The 19,513-nt window shown below is 41.6% G+C and overlaps 1 protein-coding gene across 3 annotated transcripts in view; it reads left to right on the forward strand.

The window, feature by feature from the left end:
- The window catches only part of UBXN2B (UBX domain protein 2B), a 28,566-nt gene extending 9,969 nt beyond the window's left edge, over positions 1–18,597 (forward strand). Inside the window, exons 3-8 of one of the 3 annotated variants that reach the window (XM_060610582.3) lie at positions 582–732; positions 3,506–3,589; positions 4,383–4,492; positions 7,819–7,956; positions 13,109–13,270; positions 17,539–18,597. In XM_060610582.3, the coding sequence (XP_060466565.2) occupies positions 582–732; positions 3,506–3,589; positions 4,383–4,492; positions 7,819–7,956; positions 13,109–13,270; positions 17,539–17,848 (955 nt within the window). In that variant the 3' untranslated portion in view covers positions 17,849–18,597. Of the gene's footprint in view, positions 1–581; positions 733–3,505; positions 3,590–4,382; positions 4,493–7,818; positions 7,957–13,108; positions 13,271–14,230; positions 14,520–17,538 lie in introns of those variants that run through there. The other 2 variants (XM_060610583.3, XM_060610584.3) reach the window with 2 other exon arrangements.
- The last annotated feature ends 916 nt before the right edge of the window (positions 18,598–19,513 follow it).

A 19,513-nucleotide genomic window follows, 5' to 3' on the forward strand; every position in this document is an offset into this window, starting at 1 on the left:
TAAAACATGATGTGAATTTTATGTTCCCTAGGACCATTGTGAAGTTGGAGTCAGACTAGAAATTAGTCACTATGTAGCTAATACACTGGAAACATTGTGGTCTACATTATGTACCTTTGATACAGGGAATTACAATTTTTGAGTCCAAAAGTCTCTGAGGAATAAATTCCCTGTGTGGGAGTAGGTCCCTTCACTAAGTAGGTCCCTACTGAATGTGGATTCGTCAGGGGAAGAGACTTAATTCTGATTGTCAACACTGCTTTGCCCACCACACCAAGAGTGCCCACGTTGTGCGAGAGATGCGTTTGCTAAGCACTTACAGAAAGGGGATGGAAGAAATGACAAGCCAGTTCTCGTGTGGGATGTGAATTTGACTGCCACAAACCCCATCAGGAGAAAGTGTATGAACCATTTACTATTTCATTCCTTAATCCCATTTTTCAAATTAAGTATTTCCACAGAAGTCATAGAAATGGTTCTTCTTAAACAAAGGTCATATCCTAAGACTCTGTAGCTTTTTACTTCAAAGGAGTTTTATGTTTGTATTCTGAGTTTTTCTTCATGAACTTTAATGTCGAAAGGTTCTATTCAAGTGAACGTGAATACAGTGGATTACATATAGTTCAACCTTCAACTGGGAAGATTGTGAGTGAACTTTTCAAAGAGGCAAGAGAACATGGGGCTGTCCCTCTGAATGAAGCCACAAGAGCTTCAGGTGATAACAAATCTAAGGTGAGTGCTAAACTTAAAACTGAAACACACTGTTTATATATTCGATCTCACCTATAGGTTTTTATCTTATTTGGAAGCATTGTTTTCTGACTACATGTTTCTGTTTTAAAAAAATTTTTTTTTTTAACGTTTATTTATTTTTGAGACAGAGAGAGACAGAGCATGAACGGGGGAGGGGCAGAGAGAGAGGGAGACACAGAATCGGAAGCAGGCTCCAGGCTCTGAGCCATCAGCCCAGAGCCCGACGCGGGGTTCGAACTCACACCGCGAGATCGTGACCTGAGCTGAAGTCGGACACCTAACCGACTGAGCCACCCAGGCGCCCCTACATGTTTCTGTTTTAAACATTTGCTCTATTGTTATAAGATTATAATCCATTAATGATTGAAAGTCACAGCAAGTTTTTACGTTTCTGTGAAACTTGCCTGTTTACCCTTCCTTAAAAAATAATTATAGATTCACATGAATATGCAAAAAGAACACAGAGAGGTTCTATGTGCCTTTCACCCAGTTTCCTCCAGTGGTTATATCTTACATAATTGTAGTACAGAATCAAAGCCAAGATCTGACGCTGGTACCATGTCCATATATAGTTCTGTGTCGTTTTCTCACATGTGTAGAGTTGTGTAATTGTCAGCCCAGTCAAGGTAGCGCTCTGTCATCACGAGGATCTCCCTCATGGCGGACCCCGCCGTGCTCACACCCTCTTCCCATCCCTAACCTCTTGCCACCTAACCCTGTTCTCCACCTCCGTAACGTCGTAACGTTGAGAACGTTATACGAGTGGGATGATACAGTAATAGTATGTGACCTTTCGGGATTAGCTTTCCTTCACTCCGCTCCATGCCCTGGAGATCATCGGAGTTACTGAGTGTCTCAGTACCTTGTTCTCCTGAGTCCAGAGTAGCACTTCATGGTATCGATGTGCCACAGTCGGTCGAACCTTTTGCTTACTGAGGGACGTTTGAGGTGTTTCCAGTTGGGGACAATTACAGATAAAGCTGCTGTGAGCAGTCGTGTCCACATTCTCGTGTGGATGTCAGTTTTCCTTTCTGTGGGATGAATGCCCAGGAGTCCAGTTGCTGGGTCATAAGGGAAGTGTATGTTTAGTTTCTTAGAAACTGCCAAACTCTTCACGGTGAATGGCAGATCCAGTTTCTCCATTCTTGCCAGCTTTTGGTATTGTCGCTATTTCAGATTTTAGCCATTGTGATAAGCGTGTGGTTATAACTCATTGTCGTTTTCGTTGGCACTTTCCTAACGGCCAGCGATGTCAGTTTGCGTTCTCCTGATGGCTAGTGATGTGAGACATCTTTTCATGTGTTTATTTGCCATTATCTTTACTCTCCCCCACTGCAAAATGACTTTGGCCTCTTTTCAAATTGGATTGTTACTGTTGAGTTTTGAAAGTTCTTTAGAGATTTCAATAGGTATGAGTCCTTTGTCAAATATATGCATTGCAAATATACATATATGTTTATATATTTACATACATATGTATATGTATTTACATATATATTTATACTTATACATACTTATATACATTTATAAGCCTATATGCATATATATATCCATACATGTGTGTGTATATGTGTATGTGTGTATATATATGTATTTGAAGAAAGACTAAGACAACATAAGCTGGGCAGGGGCAGAAGAGAGAGGGAAAATCCCAAGCAGGCTCCTTGCTGCCAGCACAGAGCCCCATGCGGTGCTCAAACTCATGACACCATGAGATCATGTCCTGAACTGAAATCGAATTGGACACCTGACTGAGCCACCCAGGTGCCCCTGGATCGCAGATATTTTCTTCCAGATGGTAGTCGGGTCTTTTCATCCTCTTATCAGGGCTTGTCACAGAACAGAAGTTTTTAGTTTTGACAAAGTCCAATGTATCTTTTTCTTTTTATGGATTATTTAGTCTGTAGAAAAGAAAGGAATGTGATCATTAAAAGCGTATTTATGATATGGAAAGTGATTAAAAGGAATGGTATTTTTACTTCATAAGCCTTCCTCCCTGAAAAATAGAAGACCTTGTGATCAGTGTAATAAAACAAAAAGTACAATCATAGTTGACTGCAACAGTTAAATAAAAGCAGCTTATAAAATAAATATGCAGCCTTTCTTCAGAGTAATTTATACCCATTTATAAAATCCTTCCTTAACTCTGTGAAACTGTTATTTACTTTGTGAAATATGATTTAAACATAATTTTTATGATAAGACATAAAATACTAATGGTGGCTTTTAAAAATCTGTTTATACTTGAAATTAGATATTTCAGTATGTAAATACATTAACAAAACTTTTTTTTAATGTTTATTATTTGAGAAAGAGATAGAGAGCAAGCAGGGGAGGGGCAGAGAGAGAGGGAGATACAGAATCCAAAACAGGCTCCAGGCTCTGAGCTGCCGGCACAGAGCCCGACACGGGGCTGAACCCACAGACGGCGAGATCATGACCTGAGCCGAAGTCAGCCGCCCAACCGACTGAGCCACCCAGGCGCCCCTGTAAATGCATTTTTAAATTTAAAATTGGTCTAAATTATTTCAACTCAAGTCACTAATGTTTTTAGGGAAGAAACATAGTATCTTACTTGAGTATACTTCTCTGTAACATAAGAGCTTCATTTAGATAAAAATTTTTCCTCGAAAGTGTAAACCAGTTGGGCTAATTATAACTAATCTAGTTTTAAAATATGTATCATACATTATCATAACGTTTTTCACTATAAACCTTAGTGAATTTTTCGCTCATTTGCGGTGTATTTTAGTCATTTACAGGTGGAGGATATAGATTGGGCAATTCCTTTTGTAAGCGGTCTGAATACATCTATGGAGAAAACCAACTGCAAGATGTAGGTACAGTAGCCAAAATGAAAAATTGTAGATATTTGCCTCTAGTTCCTGCTGTTTTAAATTTAAGGGTTGATAATATAATCTCTTTTCTGTTATTTTTTGGAACATGGATTTTAAAGGATCGATGTGAAAGCTTTTAGTCTCAAATTTTATATTTTGTATCTCCATTATGCCTTGTACTTAGATTGTAAATATTTTCTATACGTTGAAAGAACGTATGATTCACTATCAAAATGAGCTTTACGTACATACAATAATAATTACCCTTAGTGGTAGACTGTCAGAATATAGAAATAGCTGAGTTGTAAACGGTCATTCTTTGTTTTTGCCTTTTAAAATTTGGAGTTACAATTTCATTGAAACATGTATAGTTTAGCCTTGGAGGGTCATTGGAAATTCTCTCTTGCCCCTTGACATAACTGTTTAAGCCCTGTAGCAGACAAGAGTATGGGCACAGATGAATGAGAAGGGTGGGTGTGGAGTGACAGCTGTATGCTCTCCATCCTTTCATTTTCTCAGTGACCCAGAATAATTGTACTTCAAGGCGAGGGTCTAGCTGTGGGACCTTTGGTATTTCAGCCATTGTTGATTTGTTAAGCTACATACAAATCTGCCTGGCAAACACATGCTTTCATTTATGTCTTTATTTTAACTGTGAATAAAAAATAATAACTCCCATGTTTTAAATAAAGTGGGTGGCTTAATATGTTGTGAAATATCACATTGGAAGCTTAAGATTGTTCAGTAAGATGGATTCTTATATGCCTTTGTCTTTTTTCCTATGCTCAAAAGGTTCAGATTTTGCTTAAACTGTGGAGCAATGGTTTCAGTTTAGATGATGGAGAACTGAGACCTTATCACGACCCACCAAATGCTCAATTTCTGGAGTCTGTTAAAAAAGGGTAAGATGTATTGTGTTCTGTTTGTCACTTAGGGCGGGACTTTTTCACGATACTGGGATGTATTATGTAAGTGGTTGCTGAGGGAAGGGTATCTTTAAATATCTAAAGGGTATATTGCTATCTGTAAGTCTCTGGTTCTTAACTTGGTGGGGAGGGACAGTAGACATTGGCCCCTTCCAAAATCTGATCAAGCTATGGTCCCAGTTCCAGGAAGAAACCTCTTAATGTAATAAGTCAGTGCATTGATTAGCATGTAGCTGTCCATCCACTAAGCCACTCTCCTGCTTACCATTAACAGGATGACTCTCATTGTATGTGTACCTGAAATTCAGCAACTTATATTAAAATTTTTAAGGTGACATTACTGCTGGCAGAAGATTTCAAAAGGTTAGTTGGAGTAGTGGTTCGTGAAAGTAAACCATCTATACAATGCTCTGACCCATCTAACGAACATCATAGCTCACCAGCCCTCCTTGCTAAAGGATGAGGAATCAGGTGATTTTGCTATGATTATGAAAGCTTTTCTGCATCAATGTGATCGTTCCTAAGTAGAAACACAACTAAACAGAGAAGGTTGGTGAGTAAGTGGGAGATTTAAGTAGCAGGGAAGGGGCTGGAGTAGGAGCTTATGCTCCATCCAGGAACTGAAGCTGGAGCTTTTCCAAGCGATGTAAATATGTCCAAGGAGAGTGGCTGAAGTGGAGTAGAGGTGAAACTCATTGGCGTTGAGGGAGTCGAGAACCTCTATTTTTAGAACACTAATCAGCATGAATTTTGAATTTGAATTCTACAAAGATAATGTTTGGATACCAAAAAGTGCTGTAGGCCATATGCTGACGTCCTTGAGAAAGGTGGGGAAGCTGTCCTAGAAGGCAGTATGTGGCGAGGGTAAATACGAGGAAATAATAGTTTAAGACAGTGCTGTGGACCGGGAGACTTGCAGTCACTGGGAAGAGCTGGGAGCAGCTGGTTAGGGAAAGTGAAGATCTGCTAAGGGAAAATCAACATTGCTATTGAAATTGATGCTCGTTTCAAGATGGCGGAAGACAAGACCATGCTGATGTTGGATGTCCTGTAATGTAGACCAAAACTCATTTATTCTTAAATGAAAATAATCCACAAACTTTATGGACTAATATTCAAGCAGTCATGGTATCCTAAAAGAGTTTTTTTTAGGAGTTTTAATTTGAAGTAAAATTATGATCAAGAACAGTTTTTAAAAAGACTCCTTGAAAACAGTGATTTGATGTCAGATAGTAGTTGGCAACTGTAGAATCACTGTCCTCTTTTTATGACAAATATTTTGTGCCACCACCTTCACTGTCCTCAAAGAAGAACTCGCAGATGACATAATCGCCCCTGCATATTATTTCCCCAAAAAATGATCTAAAATTTACTTTAAATGTATTGAAATAAAGGAAAATAATTTATCATAAAATTGTACATATTTTAATTTATAACTGCTTCATCTGACCACACCAGAAGACAAAATAATAGTAGTCAGATAATTCGCACCTATGTGCAGTCTTACACCTCTCAGAGAAAATGTGACAAACATAAACGCGGAATGATGAGGTGTGTGAGTTTGGCAACATAATTACCATCAGTGGCGTTGAAGTCAGGGACTTGGTAAAGCTCCAAGCAAACCAAAGTGCAGTCTTCTCTGTTTATATGATACACATATTCCTGAAATTTTCGAAGTACATTAATACAATGCTCCCTGCCCCCCAAAATGTGTCTTGCTTTTTTCTAAGACAGACCCAAAGCCTGAAGTTCTAGACTCAGACGTTACAGACAGTGTTGTCATCCATGTGAATCTCAGGCAGGGCATTCAGTGATTCTGTGGAACCCGAGACAAGACTTGATTCGGCAAACTGAATCCCTGTGGCAGACCATCTCATACCTGGGTCCCGACCCTGAACGGCAGCACTCGCGAATCACTCGACAGTCAAAGACACCTATCGATTTTTAAACTTCACCTTCTTCCAGAGAGTTTAGAAGTAAATATCTATATTAACTCTTATGTCCTCACAGGAATTTGCTAGCGTTTATTTAGGGATAAATTGCCATCTTACAGTTTGGCTTTCTAAATGTTAGAAGCACTCCAGGATCACTGATGACAAAAAGTCCCTGTATTGAGAACCACTAAGGAATAATGTGATACAGCTTTTTTACAAATTCTGATTCCGGTACCGTTATCATACAGTGTTACATGCATTTCAGGTGTACGATGTAACGATCCAACAATTCCCACGTCACCCAGTGCTCAGCACAAGTACAGTCCTTAGCCTCCTCACCTGTTTCACCCATACCCCACCAGCTCCCCTCTGATAACCATCCGTGTGTTCTCTGTAGCTAACCGTCTGTTTCTTGGTTTATCTCTCACTTTTCCTTTGGTTGTTTGTTTTGTTTCTTAAATTCTACATATGAGTGAAGTCCTAATGGTATTTGTCTTTGAGTATTTCACTTAGCGTAATACTCTGGCTTCTTCCACATCATCGCGAACAGCAAGACTTCATTCCTTTTTTTTTTTTTTTGGCTGACTAATATTCCGTTGGGTATATATAGCACATCTTTATCCATTCATCAGTCAGTGGACACTTGGGCTACTTCCGTGTTTTGGCTACTGTAAATAATGCTGCTATAAATATAGGGGTGGGTGTATCCTTTAGAATTGGTGTTCTTATATTCTTTGCATAAATACCCAGTAGTGCAGTTGCTGGGTCACAGGGTAGTTCTATTTTTAATGTTTTGAGGAGCCTCCATACTGTTTTCCAGAGCGGGCGCACCAGTTTGCATTCCCACCAGCAGTGCAAGAGAGTTCCCTTTTTGCCACATCCTGGCCAACACCTATTGTTTCTTGTGTTTTTTTATTTGAGCCATTCTGACAGGTGTGAGGTGAAATACCTCATTGTGAAAGAATTGGAAGATGACACAAAGAAATGGGAAGACCTTCCAGGCTCATGGATTGAAAGAGCAAATACTGTTAAAATGCCTGTACTACCCAAAGCAAACCGTACATTTAACACGATCCCTGTTAAAATACTGTTTTTCACAGAACCAGAACAAGCAATCCTGAAATGTAAATGGAACCACAAAAGACCCCGAATAGCCAAAGCAATTTTGAAATAGAAAAGCAAAGCTGGAGGCATCATAATGTGAGGCAGCTTGAAGAAGAAAAGATCTACAGGGACTAATCCATCATCGTGGGAATTTCTGTGTTATAACTGTTTCCCAGAGTAGCTCACAACTTGATTATAATCATGTCAACGGTGTAGATTAGGTTTTTTTTTAAGTGAACTAAAACCTTTTTCCCTTTTTAAAAGGGAGATTCCCCTGGAGCTTCAGCGGCTGGTTCACGGTGGCCACGTGAATTTGGATATGGAGGACCGCCGGGATCAAGAATACATAAAACCTAGACTGAGGTTCAAGGCTTTCAGTGGAGAAGGACAAAAACTTGGAAGGTAAAATCCTAAAATGAGAAAAATACTTGTCTTTGTCCAGCACGAGTTTTCTTTGAGAATACCAAAAGCAAAATAACCTAGAAAGTAAAAACTAAAACATGAACTGCGAAGGCCTTGCCGGTAGAATTACATATGCAAATCTAGTGATAATATTGGTAGCTCATACTTAGATAGCAGTCACCACATCCCTGGCCCAGGAAACACTTTAAAATACATGAAGTCACTTAATCTTCACGACTCTTGGATATAGATCCTGTGATGACTTCATCTGCTGCCGCGGCAGTCTGCCCAAGGCGACGGGTCTGGGAAGTGGTTGCTCTGTGGGATTCAGACCCCATGCTCTGGCGCGAGCTGGTGCTTTTGACCCCTGTGCGGTCCTGCCTCTCTCTGATTACACGGGCGCACAAGGGGAGACCGTAAAGGGTTGTTGATTAGATGAGACAGTCGGCATCTTAGGTCTCAGCTGTGAGCTTGCCTGTCCGCCATAAGGCACTGCTAAGCTCTCGCAGCAGGAGCTGTGTGCTGAGGTTGGTTTGTGTTCAGCACATTTAAAGCCACCAAACCCTTTCTTCAAGTTAGGGAAACCCAGCACGGAAAACATTTCACACGACCTGAGCTTGGACTGCAGAAGGAAGGCATTGCTCTGGAGATGTTTCTAAAGAGCCCCTAGGACTTTGGCGAATACAGTTCAGAAACCAATGTGCGTGGCATCATGTGTGTGTGAGCGGACTCCTTTATGATAGCCGTGGCTTAAGAGAATTTTCAGAAATCTTGCGAACTTTGTTGGTAAAAGTTACCCTGTCTTTGTCCACGTATTACGAGTGACACGTAAAATAGTAACACGGGCCTTGTTTCCATCATAGCCTTTTCAGTGCGTCCTTTGTTCTTTCCACGTGATTCCTTCCCATCCAGGTTCTTTTCCCTTGCCTCGTGCACACTGGTTCGCTATCCCCCTCGCGTTTCTCAAAATAGGGAAGAATTCACGTCAGTTCTTTACGCTCATCTCTCATACCTCGAGTCTCCCTTTCTGTATCCTTTTCTCCTGACATACACTGACTTCTGAGACAGGTAGGGAATACAGGGACATGTGTGGCCCCGGCTTTTCTTAGGACCCAAAGCCTTCAGTGCCCACTCACAGATCTGTTTGGAAATTTTCTCCCTTCTCTCTCCTTACCACTAACACGGGTCAGCTTTCTCCTGACGGTTTTCTTCCTCTTTTGTTTTTATAACTATGAACTCCAGATGTAGCACTCCTCATTTCTTAATGTTTAGTCAGATTATGATTTTTAATTTAGAACACAGGTAAAATGCCCAGCCATCTCTCTGCTTTGTACATAGTCTTTCTTTTTTATTTAAATTTATGACCAAGAATTAATGTTACAATGCACACCTTGGTTAGTGGAACAGTAAATCTAGAACTGAAAATGAAGAAAGTAGCATAAAGGGAAGATAGCTGAGACGAGCTAGTGATTACAATCGACAGTTTCAACTCATAAAAATAAGGGTGTTATCTCATTGTTGTATCTTACAAAGACCGGTCTTTCTTCTCATAAGGCAATTAGCTAGAGAACATGACCCCCCCAAAGAAAGGAGGTAATGATGACAAAATATATGACAAAAAATACCTGACAAAATGACAAAAATAAGTGGTGAGAATGCTGTGTCGTTAATCATTAGCCATATTGGTCAGGGTTTCCGAGTGTAGAAAACAGAATCCACTTACTAGCTTAAAAAGGGGCTTCTGACAGAACCCTGGATAGTTTATAGAATTTCTGGAAATAGCAAATCAAGCTTTCCTGGAAGAAACAAACGCAACAGAGAACTTTCTAGAGTGAAGACTTCCTGTGTCCCCCTCAGCTGCTCAGTGCCCATGGAAGCTAGGGACCAGACACTGGAACATTCTGTCATGGCTGCTGTAGAAGAATCAAATGCCTCCAAGACCTGGGGGACCAGAAGAGCTGCAAAACGTTGGCCTCGTAGTGCTTACGTTCACCATGCAAGCGTGTATCTGTCGCTCGGCAGAAGGGTGGGATTATATAAAATTCTCGCTGCAAGGGCGTCTGAGAAATGTAGTCTTCAGAATTTTCAGCTTCTGTGTAGGAAACGACACTAGGAGATTAACATGGTGGTGTGAGCCTCTCGGATGCACATGAATCGAAATGTAGAGTAGTAGAGTATATGTTACATTCTCAGAAAGTGAAGAACTACCTAGGACATTTTAGAAGGCTTTACGTTAAGTCTGTTAAAATATAAAGGTTCTCTAACAGTTCACCTTTACAGATTCAGAAAGCAACTTTCTAAAATGGCTCATTTCCTAAGAATTCCAGATAACGACTGAACAGAAATCACAAAACAGAGGCAAACAAAACAGAAATGGAAATAAGTCCATTGTTTTCCATAGCCGTCAGTCGAAATGCAGACAGAACGTTACACAGATAGGGATGCCTGGGAGCCTCGGTCGGTGGAGCTACCGATTCTTGATTTCAGCTCAGGTCGGGATCCCACGGTTGTGAGTTCAAGCCCCGTGTCGGGCTCCGTGCTGACAACACGGATCCTGCTTTGGATTCTCTCTCCCTCTTTCTCTCTTAAAATAAATAAACTTAAAAATACATATAATATAAGAACATTACACAGGTGGAAGCTAACTTAATTTTTTACTGTGATATGACAAATAATTATGAGGAAAACCTAAATGCAATAAAAATATTACCTAGTTCCTTCGTGTAGTATCGTAGGAGCAAGCAGATCATAGGTTTGAAGCTACAAATGTACAGTGGCAGAATAAACTGTATTCCTGCATAAAAATTAGCTTAGTGAGCTGGAGTAGAACCCAACAAGCCCCAGGAAATCACAGAATCGTTTCTGATAAGCAGGGCTAGTAAGTAGACCGTCGCTGTAGGTTTGTGAGCTTGTGTGTATAATGATGCAAATCATGATTTGAAGCAAATCTCTCTGCTTAAGAACAGTGGCTGCCTGTTCTCATACTGTGCAGTGCAAAAGAACCCACCTGCCACTCACCTGTTCTGAGTTTTGACTTCATGTCGACCCCTGGACCCTAAGGGCTCTCTCCTCTAAAATCTAACAATCCTTCCCTTCCTGCCTTTTCTTCCTTTTCTTATCTCAGCAATTCTGCAGCCCCTTGCCTTGCTGTGCAGCCTGTGGATTTGTCTGCCCCTGTGCAGCCCAGTACTGTTGGGGATGTTTGCACCCGCATGCCAGGCGCCCCCATGCCGGACGGGCAAGCTGCCCTCTCCCACTCTCAGAGGGCTCATCCCAAATGTTTCCTGCCCTCAGCAGACTTTTTTTGCTTCCAGCTTCCCTGAGAAAACGGAGCCTGACCGGAATTAACTTTCTTAATATATTCCTCTTAGCCTCCAAGTTCAGGAAATCCATCCTTACTGCCCTCTCTTAAGTTAGAAGATGCTTCTCTACCTGACCAAGAGACTCACTCTCCTTCCAGACAGCCTCCGTCCTTTCCTCCAGTTTGCCCGGAGAGTTTGTTTTATCAATTAACTTCCCTCTTTCTCTTCATTTTCTTTTTAACGTAATACTTGAAACATACAAACATTGTATCAAAAATGTCATTCTATTTTGATCAGTTGAATGATAAGGAGAATGTTTTAATAAGTAATAAAAAGGTATAACTTTGAAGGCTAAATATTAAAGTTGCCACAACTTTTTAAAATGTGTTTTTATACCTTACTAACCAGCTTACTCAGCTAACTATCTTTCGTGGCTTTGAAAATGTCTTTCAATCTCTGTGACTCTGTTTTTTTCCTATAAAGTGATATGGTTGGCCTAAACCTTCTTGTAAATCCATTCCTGTTCTCAAATGTTATTATTCCACATAAATTCATTTTGACATACACACATCTTATAAAGAAATGCATTGAACAGCTTTCCTTACCTAGTTTCCCCACCTGGTACTTTCTTTTTATATTTTGAGAAGAAGCTTATCTGGTCAGAATCTGTTTTAAAAAAAAATTCTTTTAACCTGTTTTATTTTTGAGAAACGGAGAGACAGAGTGAGAGCGGCGGGGGTGGGGGGGGGGGTGGAGGGAGGCAAGGGGAGGAAGGACAGAGAGAGAAGGAGACACAGAATCAGAAATAGGCTCCGGGCTCTGAGCTGTCAGCACAGTGCTGGACGCCAGGCTCGAACCCATGAACCGTGAGATCATGACCTGAGCTGAAGTCAGACGCCCAACCGAGTGAGCCACCCAGGCACCCCGGTCGAATCTGTTTTTTTGGTTTTTATGTATGTATGTATGTATGTATGTATGTATGTATTTATTTATTATTTTTGAATGTTTTAATTTATTTTTGAGGGAGAGAGAGACAGAGTGCAAGCTGTGGAGGGGCAGAGAGAGAGGGAGACACAGAACCCGAAGCAGGCTCCAGGCTCCGAGCTATCAGCACGGAGCCCGACGTGGGTCTTGAACCCACGAAGTGTGAGATCATGACCTGAGTCGAAGTCAGACGCTTAACTGACTGAGCCACCCAAGCGCCCCCAGAATCTATTTTAAACAGAAAGCATTAAAGTACAGATACAGCATCCCAAGCCGACTCTGTGCTGACACAGGGCTCGATCCCACAAGCCGTGAGATCATGACCTGAGCTGAAATCAAGAGTTGGACGCTCAACCAGCTGAGCCACCCAGGCGCCCCACAGAGTTAAGCTGTTGAAAGAGATTGGATAAACCATAAATTAGATGGGGCGCCTGGGTGGCGCAGTCGGTTAAGCGTCCGACTTCAGCCAGGTCACGATCTCGCGGTCCGTGAGTTCGAGCCCCGCGTCGGGCTCTGGGCTGATGGCTCGGAGCCTGGAGCCTGTTTCCGATTCTGTGTCTCCCTCTCTCTCTGCCCCTCCCCCGTTCATGCTCTGTCTCTCTCTGTCCCAAAAATAAATAAAAAACGTTGAAAAAAAAAATAAAAAAAAAAAATAGAATCCTAGGATACACAATAATTTTAGTATAATGAAAGAAGTTGGAGGAATTATGGGAGACCCAAAGGAAGCCGTACTCTTGCTGGTCCAGATCCCAGGCGGGAAAACTTGAGAGTCAGCTGTGGATGTCAGTCATTATTCCACTGTCTTCACTGTTTCACGTCTTAGGTATTCAGACTTGTGTTCTAATTCTTCAATTCTTCCTTCTCAGCCTTACACCTGAAATAGTCAGTACCCCTTCGTCTCCTGAAGAGGAGGATAAGTCCATACTTAACGCCGTTGTTCTCATTGATGATTCAGTGCCAACGACAAAAATTCAGATCAGATTAGCAGATGGGAGTCGTTTGATACAAAGATTCAATAGTACACACAGGTGAGCTCGATCGCAGTTTTACACGTGGTTCCTCATCCAAATAAAACTATGCGACGTGAGCAGAGGAATAGGAAATTCATTAGATACACTTTTTAAGTATGTTTTTGACAGAAGGAAAATAAAAGGGTCATAGCTGTGTGAAAGGTCAGTGTTAGAACATCCTCTGTGAACTGCTCACAGACTAATGCAAATTCAGGTATCTCTCCAAAATGAAATTGTTAAAAGTTGCAGTTTTGCACTGTTGCTAAAACCATGTAAGTGGGATCAAATTTGGTTTAATATAGTATATATAGTAAAACTTTATTTGGACTTTACTCATTTAAAAATTATAATTCTGATTGGAGTTAACTTTCTACTTAGCAGATTCTTCATAATATAAATTTGTGGTGTAGATAAAGTATAATTGTGCTGTTGACCAGCACTGTCAATAAACTTTTCAATGTCATTTTAACATTCATTTGTACTTTTGTTGTACTCATTAAGGTACCATTTTTATTTGTTCATTGATTCCCTCTAAGGGATATATTTATAATCTTAGTTGAGTTACCAGGGATATGTGAAAGTCATTTTTTAAAATGATCCTTATGACTTACACCTTTGGTGGTTATAAACTCACCTTGACCCAGGCCACTCAAAGTACCTTTTTCTGGGCCGTCTGCTGCTAAGATATTTTATACTCTGAAAAAAGTGTTAATAACATTGTTGACATTTATTTTACGTATAAAACACCTAAAGATTATCTCTGTTTACAGTTAAAGGAAGCATTAGCTACACTCAGAGTGAATGCTCATGTTTTATCTATAGTCCAAGATAAATCCATCCATTGAAATAATGTACGTTTTTAAAAGCTACAACACATTTAAATAAGGGTTAGGACTTATCATCGTCTAATTGTAGCTAAAAGCTTACATTAAAATAAAACTTTTAATATCACAAATCATTTTTGTCTTATTTCTTCAGGATCCTGGATGTCCGGGACTTTATTATACAGTCCCGTCCTGAATTTGCAACTCTTGACTTTATTCTTGTGACTTCATTTCCAAACAAAGAGCTAACAGATGAAAGCCTGACACTACAAGAAGCAGATATTCTTAACACTGTGATACTCCAGCAGCTAAAATAACATTGCTCCTACCCATGCAATAGCATGTAGGGAAGATAATGTGCCATAATAATAAGGAAAATGCGTATAGCATTAAGAAAACAAACTTTTTATTATTTATACAGATAAATTTTGGTTTTATTCTCATTCTGTCTTCCAGCCTTAGAATAGATGAATTTGGACGAGGAATAGATTTTTGAGAGAAATATGTTTGAGGTTTTAGTTGCAGGGCTGGCTTATGTTGATAGCCTGTAAATGTCCAGGCAAACCAATTTGTTACATGCTCTGTGTTAATGTAACAACATTTGTTTGCAGAGAAAATGAACAAAATCCCATTTTGATAAATGCGTTTGGTAAAATTTGCACTAAAGTTGCTGCATTGAGCAACAGCCATCAAGAAATCTTGTGATCAAATAGTTTGAAATTTTTTCTGTGTCATGTACTGAAAAGTATCTGTGTTCTGATTTTGAAATACGTTGATCGTATAATTATTCCTCCTATTAAGATTGTACGCATCCTTTTTACTGATTTAGCTATATTACTGTGTCAAAAAATACAGTTTGGCCTTGTATTTTACAGAACTATGACCATCATAAACCAGAAGCAAAGACATAAAGGCCAGCAGTTCTTGAGAAGATCTGTTAAAGAGCACTTTAGAGTAATTACAATCCCTCCCAGAGCCTGTCTTGATCGCATTCATTTATTTATTCAACACATTTTTCTAGGGGACCCACTATATATACTGAACACTGTTCTAAGTGTTCAACCCAGAATGTATTCTACTCCAGGGCACAACGAGTGTACAAATTCAGAAATGTAAATTCCGTCAGCCAGACTGGATCTAAAGAACTACCAGCATAAATATTTGCATTTCTGCCAAAGCCAGCTGCTTCCCGAATGAGGTAGGCTACATCAGGAATGATAGAAAAGCTTTTTCTTCTTCCCAGATACCATTTCATCTTTGGTCACCACTCCTGGTTCGTTTTCTGTGGCTGCTGTAACAAATGACTACAGACTTAGTGGCTTCAAATAGCACAAATTTGTGATCTTGTAATTCTGTAAGTTGGATGTCCACCATGGGTCTCACTGGCTAAAATAAGGCATTGACAAGGCTGTGTTCCTTTTGAGAGGCTCCAAAGGAGACCCTTTTCCTTATGTTTCCGGCTTCTAGAGGCCACCTGCCTTCCTTGGCCTATGGCCCCCTTTTTACATCTTCAGAGCCAGGATTACTGCCTCTCTGACCCTTCTCTGTCGTTAATTACACCTCGTTAACAACAACGGGAAGGGTTCTCTGCTTTTAAGGACTCATGTGATTGGATTGGGCCCACCAGATAATTCCGGATTATCTCCCCCTTTGTAAGGTCTGTGGTAACCTTAGCCGCATCTTTAAAAAGTCCCTTTTCCCACACGAAGTGGCACATCACAGCTTCCCTCTGGAGGCTCCAGGGGCGAGTCTGTTCTCTGCCTCCTCTGAGGCTGCTGGCATCCCTCACTCTGGCTGCGTCCCGCCAATGCCTGCTTCTGTCCTTAGTCCTTTACTACCGACTTTACTTCTCCTCTTTCCCTCTTACAAGGACCCTTGTGACTACCTTTGGTTTACCTAGCATAATTACCAGAAAAGTCTCATCTCGAGTTGCTTAACTTAATCACCTCTGCAAAAATCCTTTTCCCACGTAAGGTAACACATTTATAGGTACGGTGATGGGAACAGGGACGTTTTGGGGGCCATTCTGACTACCACAGCCCACTCCTGCTTCAAGGATCCATATGCATCCCACAGAAAGTCACCCCATCCAAAGATGCTCGAAAGTGTCAGCCCATTCCAGCATCGATTTAGACTGCAAAGCCTTACCTGGATCCCACCGGTTCAGAAGTCCCACGCCTCATTTAAAATCCTCTAAATCAAGTGTGAGTGAGGGTCTGGGCATGATTCCTGGGACGCAGTCCTCTCCACCTGTGCACCTGTGAGCCTAGAAAAACAGTTATCTGCTCCCAAATAGAATGGTGGGACAGGGAGACAATAGGGTTTATAGGCATCATTCCTGTTCAGACAGACAAACGAGAAAAAGAGCCACCCATGCCAAGCAATTTAGAAGTGAGCCATGCGCACGCCATCAGGTCTCAAATCCCGGGTACAGCCTTCTGTGGCCCACAGCACCATCTAGGCTCGTGGTGTCCTCGCAGAGCCGTCTTTCCTTTCTTGTGAAAGGTGGCACCTGAGCAGTTTCATCGGCTTGTTTCTTACCTGTGGAATTGTGGGAAGTCTGACCGTCTTTCACTTCGTACCATCCCCATCCATTTCAACGTAAGAGAGCAGTAGCTGCCCGTATGACATCCGAAGAAACTTGGGGATCTTGCGTGCGTGTTACGAGGGTTCTGTCCAGTAGACCGGAGGCCCCTGCACAGAGCATTCCTAGCTGATCGCGTCTCCCTTTGTGGCTTTTTGTGAGAAGGCCGAGAGGATCCATGAGTCACACCCTTAATCTCTTCAAAGAACCTACAGTGTGACAAAAAAAATTCAGGCCTTCCTCAGGTATTAGCGAAAGGTTCCATAGCTGCACCCTCCTCTCTTTCCCCTGGGCAGGCTTTCCCGACAGGGAATCTCTTAAGGTCCTTTGTCATTTCGGTAGACTGAGAATCTGCAAGTCATTGTTGAGTCCTGTTTTCTTTAACAGGTATTTCCTCAATTTATCTGGCTCCTCTCACCTCTCACTGTAACTGGCAAGAAGAAAGCAGGCCGCATCTGGCCCACTCTGCTCGGAAATCTCTTCAACCAAACAAATGTCTTCGGTGCATCCCTTACAACTAATGCTTTCCACACAGCTGCTGACCCCGTGTTGCTAAGCTTTTTGCCACTCTGGAACCAGAATCTTTTCCTTCGGTTTCCAACAGCATGTTCCTCATCTCCTAGGAGCCCTCACTGGCAGCACCTTTAATGCCCTTATTTCCTCTAACAGTCTGTTTATGACGGTTTACGTAATCTCCATGGCAGTTTGGGTGTTCTCTGCCCTGCCCTTTACCTCCTTCCTGCCCTCATGAGCGTTAACATGCGTAGATCCGCTCGCTGGCGGCACTTGGGGCCATCTTGCCTCTTTCTGCCGTGCTCCTGAAAGCTCTTCCAGCCTCTACCCGCTGCCCGATTGCCAAGCTGCGTCCTCATTTCTAGGTATTTGTTCCAGCGGCGCCCCGTTTCCAGGTGTCTGGGAAAGCACTGTGCCTACTCACTGCCACGTGACGTGAATGCGCCAATAGGAGACCTGGGATCCACCTGCCTCCGGTGCTCTGGTCGTTTTCAAGGAGGTAAACTGACCCGTGGCAGAGGTCTTCCCCCTGGCAGGGCTGGCAGAAGTTCCACGGAGAGAAGTGTTATCTCACCTCCACGGAGAAGCTCGTTCTCAGTGTCACGAGGCGGAGTGACGTCATTCCTGAGTCTTCTCCGAGCGAAGGAAGCCATGCTCCTCTCCACTGACTGCTAACCGCTTGGAGGGTCTGGGAAGAGATGGCAGGCTAAAACGCTTACCAGGAACGAGCTATGGTGTCACAGGAGCAAAATCGTCTTCCTTAGGAAGTCATCTGTTGGAACAAATGGACATTTTATACTAAAGGGCGTTGCCATGTTTTGGATTCACAAAACCCTGTAAAATTGTTTGAAATGCTATTCCTGTAGTTCCTTTTTATCGCGTAGGTCGCGTGCCTGTAGACGCACGTACAAAAGCCACTGCCATCTTTATATATGATAGTCTTGGACAATGTAGAAGTTAGGAGGGAGAACTGGGCATTCAGAACAACGCTTTCACACGTACTACGTGGCGTTTTGCTGCATTAGAGTCGTTTCCCCGAATTCTTTTTACTACTGGAGTCGCTGTAACCTGTAAGATCTATCATCACCCCCCAAAAAGATGCCATTACATCGAGCTGTTAGACAACCACGTGTGAGGGCAGTTGGTTTGCATGACATATGTAATCAAAGAGTTTAAGTGTCCGCTTTACCAATAAAGAATGTTTTCACTGAAAGTCATTGAAAATCCTTTTCAAAATCTCCTTGATTTGCAGGTTTATTTGAGTGACATAGATTAAAGCATGAATAGCCTTGCCTGTGCTTTAATTTCCTGTAGTGTACCTTCTTGATTGACAGACAAGAACCGAATTGTAGCTACGGTATCTCAGTTTCCCGTTACCGTTGTTGTTTTTATTCCATCAAAATAAAGGTGCGAAATTTTCTGTATGATTTTGTATAAGTCTGTATAATTCTCTGTATTAATTTTAAGTATCTTTTAACTCCAAAGAAGTGATTTATAAAAGGAGCCCCAATGCACATGTGTAACTGTGTGTGTGTGTGTGTGTGTGTGTGTGTGTGCACGTGCACGAGCGTAGCACCCAAAAATTAACGGTTAGTATAGATAGCAACATAATCATGTTTAAGGCAACGCCTTTTCCTGCTTTGACCTTCGTGATGGAAGATTGTTTAAAATGAGCACGTGTCGTTTTATGCCTTCACAGTTGCTTTTTGGTTCATATTTCCCATCTCTGCAGAGTGCACCTTTCCACGTACCTTGTAGAACATTGTTAATTATACGGCGTGTCAGGCCGGAGTTTCCACGTTTAACATCTTTCCCGTTATGTTCATTTTTGTCTGAGTGGGAAAGGCTTGTTTCTTCTAATGTTAGCAGATTTTGTCATTTTTGTCCTGGGATTGGGAATGGTAAACGTGTAATTTTTAGTGTCCCATCAGAATCTGTGTTGATTAAAAAGTAGCAACTACAAATACTGGAAATACTCAGAACATCAGTAGGCTTGAACGTGAACGCATGAACATAGTTGAATCCGAGTGGAGGTCTTGCTCCCAGCAGCCTGGACTTTTTAGCCAGGTCTGGGCTTCTGAGCGTAGAAGGTAGTAGGGTAGAATAGCACCTTATAGGAAGAAATGTTCATCCTCAGCGTGGATTTAACAGTCCCTGACATGAGGTGATAATTTTTATTAACATAGTAAAATTACATGCAAATAAATGGTTTAGATACGCATATCATAAAATATATGATAACATGAAGGCTGGGTCTTTTTTCCCCCTTGAAAACACACTGTAGGGGCGCCTGGGTGGCTCAGTCGGTTAAGCGTCCGACTTCGGCTCAGGTCGTGATCT

Source organism: Panthera onca, chromosome F2 (assembly GCF_046562875.1).
Source record: "Panthera onca isolate mPanOnc1 chromosome F2, mPanOnc1 haplotype 2, whole genome shotgun sequence".
Taxonomy (NCBI): Eukaryota; Metazoa; Chordata; class Mammalia; order Carnivora; family Felidae; genus Panthera; species Panthera onca.